Source organism: Mytilus galloprovincialis, chromosome 2, assembly GCF_965363235.1.
Source record: "Mytilus galloprovincialis chromosome 2, xbMytGall1.hap1.1, whole genome shotgun sequence".
In the NCBI taxonomy this organism is placed as follows: domain Eukaryota; kingdom Metazoa; phylum Mollusca; class Bivalvia; order Mytilida; family Mytilidae; genus Mytilus; species Mytilus galloprovincialis.
This window is the reverse complement of record NC_134839.1, coordinates 6,015,620-6,027,838: the sequence shown is the minus strand read 5'-3', so window position 1 is coordinate 6,027,838 and position 12,219 is coordinate 6,015,620. Positions and strand designations below refer to the sequence as shown.

At 31.0% G+C, this 12,219-nt stretch overlaps 1 protein-coding gene across 1 annotated transcript; it reads left to right on the top strand.

The window, feature by feature from the left end:
* Window positions 1–5,111: 5,111 nt before the first annotated feature.
* On the top strand, window positions 5,112–11,707 carry LOC143062744 (cytochrome P450 2C25-like). Its single transcript, XM_076234509.1, has 4 exons — window positions 5,112–5,495; window positions 6,674–7,195; window positions 8,944–9,387; window positions 11,290–11,707. Exons 1-4 carry the CDS (start codon window positions 5,159–5,161, stop codon window positions 11,463–11,465), a joined length of 1,479 nt encoding a protein of 492 aa, XP_076090624.1. The 5' UTR covers window positions 5,112–5,158; the 3' UTR covers window positions 11,466–11,707.
* The last annotated feature ends 512 nt before the right edge of the window (window positions 11,708–12,219 follow it).

Below are 12,219 nucleotides of genomic sequence, written 5' to 3'. Positions count from 1 at the left end.
ACAGGCATTTCCACATGAAGAAAATTGTGGATTAATCTTGGTCTCATAAATAGCAAACACAAAAAGTTATACAAGATGTCAATATAGTTTCTAAAACAATGTATACAGTAGTAACAAAATGCATGTGAATGCGAAAAATTACAGAAAAAGACGATTTATATAACCCTAGTACGAATAAACAAGGAAAGATCTAAACGAACAACGAAAAATTTTTAAAAAAAGCCGTGCAATTACAAAAATATACACCAATTATTAGCATGAGTGATATCGTCAGCTCAGAAGGGGTAAGCATGAAGTGCTTGTTACGCACCAGTCATATTAAAAACCAGAGGTAATATCACTATCAGCAAGTGTGAATACCGGTACAAAACTATGTGAATACTTTGGCATATGCTTATGATCAATTGTGACACAGTTAAATGATAATTATTAACCATGTCCTTAAGTTATTGTAATAACCGGTTTTGTGGTAATCGTATCAGTAATTACATAATAGTTCTTGAAAAACTGGTCATTATCGTGATATATGGACTGCCCACAGGACAGTGGTATTGACTAAGATAGTGATAATGACTGCGCCGGAGGCGAGGTCATTTTTGCTCTTGCAGTTAATACCACTGTCCTACGGGCAGTCCCTGTATCACGATAATGACCAGTTTTTTCAAGAACTATTGTGTTTCTTTCATTGAGAAACCGTGTTTTGGTAAATTCTCATAAATTCAAAATGCCTAAAGCAAACTCGAGTAGTTATACGATTTATATGGCAAGAGTGAATGCCAGTCGTAGTCATACTGTCATTCTTTTAGTGCTATTTTCCAGTATATAAATACTTAATAAGTTCTTTATAATTTGTAATATTGAAAACAGGAAAATGTTTTATAAAAGGGACATCTCCCTAAACCGAGACGCCACACCCCACCGGTCATTAACAGAGAAACCATGCCCAAACGGTCATTATCAGACAGAAACCACGCCCACCGGTCATTATCATGTGAAAAGTTCGTTGAGGACCGGTTTTTTGGTCCGTTTCATCCTGTTAATGACCGTTTGAATGTATTTCTGAAGAATTATGAATGTTATGTGGCCTCTTTGTATCCAATAGGAGAAGCTTATTCTTAACCGATATGAAATATTGTTGGATAATACACTGGTTGAGCAGGTCGTCATGGTACGCAATCTTTTCTAAAGTGAGGCTACTAAGAAATCAGAAGCACTTGTCTTAGCAAATAAATTTCCTGTGTACCTTAATATGACACAAGGTACTTATAAACACGTATTTTTGAAAAATTCAACTAGGTCGCGAAATTTAGTTATATTTCGATTTCTCGGTTGTCAAGCCCACTTAAATTTGTTATGCAATAAATCTAAATCGATGTATCTACACAATGGTACATAACACCCCTACCATTATTGCCGAAATAATTACGGTTGACAAACTCGGGCAGGCCAGTAACGAAGGATTCCGACAACAAATATTAAATGTTCACGTGATAAGTACCTTCTTTGCGTTATATTAAGATACAGTGCCAGTGCAAGAAAGTCTTTGTTTTTATTAGATCGACGACACTAAAAGGTATGGCAAGCCGTTTTACTATTTATTCGAATTTCACGATATCTCCTATAATATATAAGATATCTCCTTTAATATATAAGATATCTTATATAATTTCATTTTCATAAGATGTCTCATATATAATATATAAGATATCTTTAATGTTATATGAGATATATTTAATGTTATATAAGATATCTTTCATGTTATATAAGATATTTCATAAAGTTTTATATGATATCTTATATACTTTATAAGATATCTTCTAAAGTTTATAAGATATCTTATAAAGTATAGGAAATATCTTATTAACAATTTTTATATAAGATATCTTATATAGTTTATGAGATATCTTATAAAGACAACTAAATAAGATATCTGATAAATTATATGAGATATCTTATAAACTGTATAAGATATTCTATAAACTTTATTTTTTTATATAAATAAGGCCGTTAGTTTTCTCGTTTGAATTGGTTTACATTGTCTTATCGGGGGCTTTTATAGCTGACTATGCGGTATGGGCTTTGCTCATTGTTGAAGGCCGTACGGTGACCTATAGTTGTTAATGTCTGTGTCATTTTGGTCTTTTGTGGATAGTTGTCTCATTGGCAATCATACCACATCTACTTTTTTTATATATAAGATATCTTATAAACTTTAGGAGATATTTAATAAACTTTAGGAGATATCTTATAAACTTTAGGAGATATCATATAAACTAAATAAGATATCGCCTATAATATTTAAGATACCTCTTATAATATATAAGATATCTTACATAATTTTATTTTTATGAGATATCTTATATATACCAGTCAACAAAAGAAACGATACACGACGTTAGAATAGAATTGATCAAGAAGTATTAAAACTAAAACAATATGAGATACACTTTTTTAAAAAGCTTTCATTTGCAATGTATGCGCATATAATAATGAAAATCAAAACCTGTCGGAAAGTAACGAAATTCCGTGTAAACGATCATAAGGTGCAAATTATTTTTGCGGAAAGTTTGACACAAAATCGACACACAATTTTCTGAGTACTAAATCAATTTTCAAATTGGTTAAACAATATTCAATATGCTAATCATGCTATGTTCATCTTGTGACTAATGAGTTGAAATAATGTTTTTTAAAAATTTTGGTAAAAAAAGTGTTTTTTGAAAACTTAAAAAAATGCAAAAAAAGAAAAAATTGTTTTCGTCTCAAATCAATGTTTTAGATATGAAAACAACACACTGTAAATTTGGAACCTCTCTGATTAATTTTAAGATTGTTAACGTTTTTTTTTTTTAATTTCACTTTACACATACTGTCAATGGTAAATCAATTGATAATGTTTACATTTTAACAATTTCTTGTGGGGACGAACTTTGCTCTACAAATAAACAAAGAAACTGTACGATTTTTTAAAAAGAATTGATGGCAAACATTGTCTTTATCTTTAAATGAGAGGTTGACATCATTAGTTGGAACTTCTGTTTTCAAAAATGTCGTTTTATGTCAATTTTGTCAAAAAATTTAAATTTCGCAAAATGACGTCATGAAAGCAAAAAACATTTTTTTTTCAACGAATTTATATTTCCATGGCCATTAAATATTACTACCGTAAATGTTGCTCCTATAAACGGAAAACTTCATCTTTAAATTAGAAAAAAAGTCGTGTATCGTTTCTTTTGTTGACTAGTATATTTTATGAGATATAGTATATATTATATAAGATATCTTTAAGGTTATATAAGATAGCTCCTAAAATTTATAAGATATCTTATATACTTTATAAGATATCTTCTAAAGTTTTTGTCTATATGTGTTACATTTTAGTGTTATGTCGTTGTTCTCCTCTTATATTTAATGCGTTTCCCTCGGTTTTAGTTTGTTATCCCGATTTTGTTTTTTGTCCATGGATTTATGAGTTTTGAACAGCGGTATACTACTGTTGCCTTTATTTATAAGATATCTTATAAAGTTTATAAGATATCTTATAAAGTTTATAAGATATCTTATAAAGTATATGAGATATCTTATAAACAATTTTTATATAAGATATCTTATATTATTTATAAGATATCTTATATAGTTTATAAGATATCTCATATAGTTTATAAGATATCTTATATAGTTTATGAGATATCTTATAAAGACAATTATATAAGATATCTGATAAATTATATGAGATATTTTACAAACTATATAAGATATCTTATAAACTATATGAGATATCATATAAACTATATTTATATATAAGATATCTTATAAACTATATGAGATATCATATAAACTATATTTATATATAAGATATCTTATAAAGTTTATGAGATATCTTGAAGTAAGAATAAATAGCAAAACGGCTTGCCATAAAAAGGTGTTTCTTCATCGTCTGTTCAAACCCTGTTAATTTAAGTTTGTATTGTAAATATATTTTTTTTCGTCCCGAACATGCATGAAATATTTGCCACTGTTAAGCAAACAAGAATCAATCAATAAATATGTTTCTCCACACATATTTTAATTTAGAAGAATGTTTAAGGGTTTAAATATCTCATTTTGTCAACATAATCTGTCCAATAATAATTTTCCTGACCTGACAAGGACATATTATTCATTCATATTATTCACATTTTATTCATAATATATGGTGATATAAACTATTTGCAACTTCCTCGGCCAATACTGACATATCTGTTCTTTTTCATGTCTCTTTATGTTGTAAAGCAATACATATACTACACTTTTGCTTTCCTTTTTTTCACTCGGAATATCGATAATCCAGACATGTGCATCTCCTTACTGCACTGGATAATTCATTCAATTTCGAGATTTAAGGAAGTTCGCTACTCAGTTTTTAAGAAAATAGCTTTTCATAACATTAGTATATATTGAAAGGGGATTAATTAAGGAATCAAAAAACAAAATATATATAAAGGTCAATGTGCTTGTTTTCGAGATATTAGCTATTGAAATTTTGGCGGGAAAATGTTTTCTCTTGATTTTTTTTATAGTTTGATCATTGACAAGTTAAAGATCTCAAAAACTATAAAAAAAAAAAATAGATAAGATTTTATAAGACTTTTACAAATGGCTTATAATTATACATGCAAAAGATTTATAAAAAGCAAAAATGGGGGTCAATGGGCCAAAACAAATAACGAATTCAAATGGATAAAACCAGAGGATTCCGAAAATCTGACGAAAATTCTAAAACACAACAAGCGAACATCCTTAATATACGCTGTCAACTTGTGGCGAACGTCCGAAACACAAAGCATGCAAAGATTTGACAGAGGAAACCCAGATGGCAAATGTAAACATTTTGATTTTCATTTACCGTTTTATGTATCATATAAATCAGAAGATAACAGTCATTTAATTAAAAATACAGAAGGTTATTGGCCCCGATATTTTACCTTCAAAGTGTTTCCCAGTATTACTTAAAAAATGTACCATTTCCGTGCGCGTACAGGACACGTGGTTCTAGAATAACCTACATTTTGTGATGAGGTGAATATGTCTTTGTTGACACAGGTGACTGAAAGTTTAATACAAAGTTTAGTTCACCTGTTCGTATATCACATCAATGTAGATAAAAATACTCAAGGTTATGGATGACATTACTGTGTGGATTCTTTTGGTTTTAATTTTTATATTGTCATGCAAATTTGTATGGAAACGGTCTCGTCGTCCGTCGGACTTACCACCGGGGCCAACACCGCTGCCCGTGATTGGGAATTTGTTTAGTTTATTTGGGGTGGACATATTAACAAAAACAAGACAACTATCAAAAAAGTATGGACGAATGTACAGTTTGTCTTTAGGACCATATTGGGCAGTTTTTATTAATGATACAAGCACACTCCATGAAGCCTTTGTCAAACATGCGGATATATTTTCTGACCGGCCGGATGTGTTTTTCTTCACGAAAGTTCAAGGCGGCAAAGGTCAGTTTTATTTTATCTTGAACGTATAACCTGACATCAATTCGATTGAAAGTTTTGCATTACAGTCTAAACAGTGAATGCACTTTTCTCATCTCAGGCGCCTGTTAATCAGTGGTTGTAGAATAGGGTGACTGTCTCTGTCACATTTGTTTTAACGTTTAATATTGTTTTGTCATAAATCTGGTCGATGGTGAAATGGTTTATTGGTCTTCGTTTGAATTGTTTTATCATGCCGGGAACCTCTATGCCTATAACTTAATTAAGAATGTGTTAAGGTGGTACCTAACACTACAGGGAGATAACTCTGTAAAATCAGCAGAACGTTTTAATGATGTTGAGTTGTTAAGGGAATATTAAGCATATCAATGATCAAAATAAAAGTTTGTCAAACTGCTATATAACCAGTGTAATTTTTCTGATTAAACGGTTGGTTCAAATTTTTTGATTTTTTTATATTTTTGTTAAAGGGTCAAAGTAAATACTGTGTCAAAATTTTATGAAAATGAAACGAGCCAAATTGATTTTAGTGAAAGTGTTGGGTACCACCTTAATATACACATCAAGAAACGAAACAAGTGTGATAGACGGTAACCAATGACAACCACTGAATTACAGTACTAAGTATTCTGACTTGAGACAATCACACGCAGAATGATGTGGGTTTTTTATGATTGAATTGGTGTCTTAACTTCCTGGTTCTATCGTTCACAGGAAATTATTATTTAATCCAATTATCTTTTTGGAAAAAAATAAGTTTCAGTATTAACTAGAGTATTTTATGCACCAATTATTGCCAGTTTAACGCTCTTTCTTGTAAGTCTTTCAATAAAATTTTAATAAATAATTATATTAAGGAATATAATAAGATGGGGGGCAGAGACAGAGACAATTGCCAGTGCATACATTCCTTACAATAAATCAACATAATACAAAAGAATATGCACCATTATACTAACAGTTTTAAATGCTAACAAGAAAAAGCTACACCTAGACCATCTGAGTGAATGTATTATATGAGCTTATAACATGGATCTTAGTAGTTTTGATTGTAAGTATTCATTTTGAGTTTGTGCTTGTTATATTTTGCATTTGTCACTAACTAGTACTACTTATACAATATGAAAGATGAAAAATTAGACATATACCAAAATGCTAGCAATCAAATCTCTTTTATGTAGGGATTGCTGCTCCAAGTGGTGCTTTATGGAAAGCACAAAGAACTTTTACGATAAACGCTTTGAGGCATTTTGGATTTGGTAAACGAAATATGGAATCAAAAATTCTCGAAGAGGTTGAATTTTTCATGGAAGTTTTGAAAAGCAAGAAAGGGAGTCCTGTCAACATTGAAACTTCTGTTAGAGAAGCTGTCTCAAATATTATTTGTTCCATCGTATTTGGTAAGAGATTTAACTACGATGACAAAATATTTCAGAAACTTATCAAAGACTTGGAAGAACTTTTGTCTAATCCTTATCTACCAATGGTAAATTGGATACCATACCTACATTATGTCAGCTATATTTCCGATGTACTTGGGACACAAAAATGTATCAATCTTGTCAAAGACCTAAAAGCTCAGATGGCCAACATTATCGAGGAACATAAACGTAACTTTGACGAAGATGACTTGCGAGATTTCATAGACGCATATCTGTTGGAGTGGAAAAAACACACGCATGAAAACGATTTTCAATTCTCAGGTATAAATAAATAATGATATACAACTCGTCTAAACATCAACCCAACAATGTTAGATCTGTAAAGTTGCTTTCGCAATTTTTTTTGTTCTTCCCTCGCCGGGATTCGAACCAATGCTACTGAGATATCGTGAAACCAAATCGCCTGCATTGTAGCCATACCTGATTATCTCTATATTTTCCATACATTTAAAAATGGGACATTTTCGTCTTTCAAAAATTAAAAAAAAACTAATCCCCCTATCCAGACCCTCGTGTATAACCTAAGCACTTTCTCTAAACTTAAAAATGTAAAACTATATGTTATCGAATTATGAAAAGAAATGTAGGGTTAGCGTGCCAATTTTTTTCCAAGCTCTACATGTTAAAAAAAGTCATTCAATTTGGTTCCGAAATTTTACAAAAAGAAAAAATCGACTTCCTTAAAGTATAATTTTTGAGTTTATTATTGGTATCGGTATCAAAAATTATTATTTACTAGGAACATACATGAAAAAAGATAAAACAAAATGACAAAAGGGAAGCATAAATCTTTAATGTGTATGAGGGTTTGGATGGTGTTAAAAAATTTAAGAATAATGCGCTTAAAAAAAGAAGATTGAAGAATTACGGGCAAAAAAAAATAAAGATTAGAGAAAAAAAGGGTGAATTGTTTGAGGATTAGAGAAAAAAGGGGTTAGATTTTTGAAGATTAGAGAAAAAAAGGGTGAAAATTAAATGTTTACAGAATAACAGATCCCTCCATCCAGACCCTCGTGTTAACCTAAGCTCTTTCTTATTCGTTTTACAACTAGTATTCCTATCTCTCTGAAACTGTATCGGATTCCCTAGGCCTGTTTGGTACTTAATTTTCAAAGATCTATTTCTTGAGTTAAATTAACGTTCAACACCCAACATTTTTTCAAAAGAATCCAGATTTCATTTAAACGTGCAAACTATTTGATGGGCCTCGACGGACAAGTGATCTTAGAATTTTAACTACAGAGATTGTGAGTTGTATTTTAATACATTTTGACTAGGATTGTCAGATTTCTAACTAAAGTTCGGTGGTTCTCTTCGTGCCCTTCAGAATCCTCTAGCAATAAAAGTGACCGCATCGAAAAAGCCAATAGTTCTGAAAGTGTTGTTAAACACCATTCAATCCATCAATATATAGATGAACATATAAACAGTCTTATCTGGCAAATGAATCAAGTATTTACGAAACTTTCATTTTGCAATAGTCAAAACAATTTTGACATTCAAGTCAGGACTTCAGACAGTTTTGTTTGTTGTTTTTGTTTGTTTTATATATATTTAGTCTTTATTGCTTTTATTCTCAGAAATATGTAAGTCCTTCGGGTACCTTTTATTGGTAATGCTATATATTTTTTGCTGTCATCATAAAAAGAGGACTAAATTAAAATGTAAATTGCATGCAATAATGCAATTCATATAATATTCTGACTACATGCATGGAGTTCAGTGTTTAGTAACTGTTGTAATTATTGTTAGATTTAAATTTAAATGAAATAAAATTGTAAAACCATAGTCATTACATCTTCTTTACACACAATTATATTAAAATAGTATCTTCGCGAAAAATTATAAATATAGAGATATGTTTTATGAAACATTAGAATGATTAAATCCATAGCGCAAAACAAATCGATGTCGGGTTTAAGAGTTAAACACAAATATAAATGTAGGAATGGTGTTTTCATTTAAAAATACAATCAAAATAATTAATATGTTTTATGTATATTATACAGAGGACAACCTAGAGGGTGTTGTGCTAGATCTGTTTGGAGCTGGAACTGACACTACAGCGAGTAGCATCCTATGGGCAATTATTTATCTAGTTAATAACCCGGATGTTCAAGAGAAGTTACGAAATGAATTGACGGAAGTTGTTGGTCCCAATCGTCAGCCGTTGCTAAACGATAGAAACAACCTACCGTACTGCGAGAGTGTTATAACCGAGACATTGCGTCTTGGTAATATCATACCATTTTCTCTTCCTCATACGGTCACTGAAGATTTTGTGCTTAATAATTATAGAATACCAAAAGGGTCGATCGTGATTCCCAACATCAACGCAACCTTGCATGAGGAGAATAAATTTCCAGATTCCAATAATTTTGATCCAAGCAGATATTTAGATGATAATGGCAAGCTCAACAAAAGTAGAGAGAATGTTATGTCATTTTCACTTGGTATGTTCCTTTATAGTATATAATTTTATAATCATTCAAAACTCTTTTTTTTTTTTTTTTGCTTTAATACTAAATATGATAGTGCACAATGAGTTGCTTTTCGAGTCCATAGATTAAATTCCTAAATAACGTACTATGTCAATGTCAAATTGACATAGTACGTTATTTTAGAATACCAAAAGGGTCGATCGTGATTGGAATTTTGGATCCTCAATGCTCTTCAACTTTGTATTTGTTTGGTTTATAACTATTTCGATATGAGCGTCACTGATGAGTCTTATGTAGACGAAACGCGCGTCTGGCGTACTAAATTATAATCCTGGTACCTTTGATAACAATCAAAATCGTTGAATATTGTTATAAGTAAAAGGTAAGGGTACGTTCCTAAACAAAAAAACAAGTGTCTAAATGTCATTTTCAAACAAAAAACGATTCGTACAAGTTACACGTAATAAAAAATATCTACCGTCATTAACAAATTCCTAAGCGGGAAAAAAACGGAAAATTGGCTGCTAATGAAGTTGCTGCTAGCGAGTGATTGCCAGCTTCAGCCTGTTGGGCAGAACAGCCCGTTATGATGTAACTTAAATCAATTACTGAAGGTTCTATTAAAACCTGAGATCTTTTTTTATAGATAATTAGACATATCGAAGTTATGTGGCATGGTTTAACTAAAATATGTGAAAGAAACAACAGTCCGACAAAGAGCAGCAGAAAACAGCCCAATGCCACCAACTAATTTATTAAGTACCCCTTCGCTTCTAATTTTTCCTAACTGTTAGCCTTCAGCACGTCGAGGGTCTCTCGAAAGCGTGCTATCCTCGAGTGCGGGAAGTCGTAGGTTCGAGATCTTCGGTTAGCTCAAATGAAAAAACAGATAACATGTGTTACTTCTCTGCTGACACCGCGGCATTTAGAGCAAAGATTGGTGGACTCTTATTCAGAATATGCGTTGTTATGGTTACATGTGTTCCAGCAGATTGTTACCCTGTGAACTAGCACGTTATAAATCCTGCTCAGTAGAAATCAGGGTTAACATACATGTACTTATCAGATTAACATGTTCTTTACATTAATTTATCAATCGTCATCCACATTTTTCCAAATAAAACCTATTTATTTTTTCATCTACATTTAAAAGAAGTCAATTCACTAAACGTTCTCCTGGATATATTTTTTTTTCGACAATTGGAAATAGGGTGTGACGTGAATGTATAGAATTCATATCAATTTCCTACTGGTCGAGATACACTCCTAAATAGTTATATAATTTGAGTATAACATTTATTTTTGTTGTTCTGTAGAAACATTAAAGTTTTCGATCTCCAGTGCCAATCAATATTTATTTGAAAATATTCTTGAATATCAAATAAACAAATTATACAAAAGGGATTGATGCTGCCCTTTACTACTATTGTAGATAGAAAATACAATAATACAATAATATAAATAGCAATAAACAAACTAGATCCGTCTCGAGAAACAAACTAACTTTGTTATAGGTACTTGACAAACGAACAAACCTTCGTTTTTGACTTTTGACCATTGAGTGATCTTTCTTTGATAATGAAATTAATCAAATTGTAGGCGAGGTTATCCATGATGGAACTCTTGGTTTTTAATTAAAGCATTATAACTCGGTGTAAAAGTATACCTAATATAAACAAGAACTAATCAGTTGTACGCATGTTTGTTGACGGTACCAAGCTACCATTGTTATCGAAGTCTAAGGTATAAAAGACGTGAGAGTTCGTAATTATTCCCCCCAAAAAATGTTGTTTGGTCAAACTTGTGTAAGACTACAATCAAATAGTACCAATCAAAATTCATAAAGGCCAAAGTAAAATAATTTTATTATCTATGTTTTTTTTTCTTTTATATTGATCATGTATATCTCTGCAGGAAGACGGGTTTGTCCAGGCGAATCACTAGCGAGGATGGAGTTGTTTTTATTTCTGACAGCAATAGCAACTCGGTACAAAATTTTACCAGAAGGACAGTTACCTCCTAACATAGAAGGAAAATTAGGAATGACGTATTCGCCAACACCCTTTTCTGTACGATTTGTTGACTGGTAATAAAAGAAGGCATCCCAAACAGAAAAATAAATGAACAAATTGCTTTCAAATCGTATTCAAATCTCTTCCAAATCGTGATTCTGCGATTTGTTAGTACCATTTACTTGCGATTCATTAAACAAATCAGAAACAAATTAGAATTTTTCAAATTCCCTAAAACTGATTTCTTTGTGATTTCTTTCTATTGTATGATTTGTAAGCAATTTGTTTCTGTTTTAGTGTGATTTCTTTATGATTTGTTTACTAAGAATATTTTATGAAATGATTTGAAAGAGATTTGTTAACTTTGTAAGCTAGAATGGTGTGATTTCGTTATGATTTGTTAACTTAGAATATCATATGAAATGATTTGAAAATGATTTGTGTACTTTGTTAGCTATCATGGTGTGATTCATTGATGATTTGCTACCATGAATAAAATGTTAATGCATTCCAATTTTCTTTGTTTATCTATCTCTATAACTTCCGGTTGAGGTCAAATTCAAATTTCAAATACTGTTCTATATTAACTGAACACAGAAGGTTGCAAGATGAGGAGTTTTATTCAGTCTATGAAAGATGACGGTGGTAAGGAATCTCTATATTTATAATTTCACATATTAAACTAATACTATTCAAACGTTAACCTTTAAAATTTAGAAACTGTGCATTTCAGTATCTCATTATAATCATGATAATTTAGTACTGTAAGGTCTGTTAGGATTAATTTTCAAAATAAAAATGTGTAAAAGATGTGTAAACAGATCGAAACATT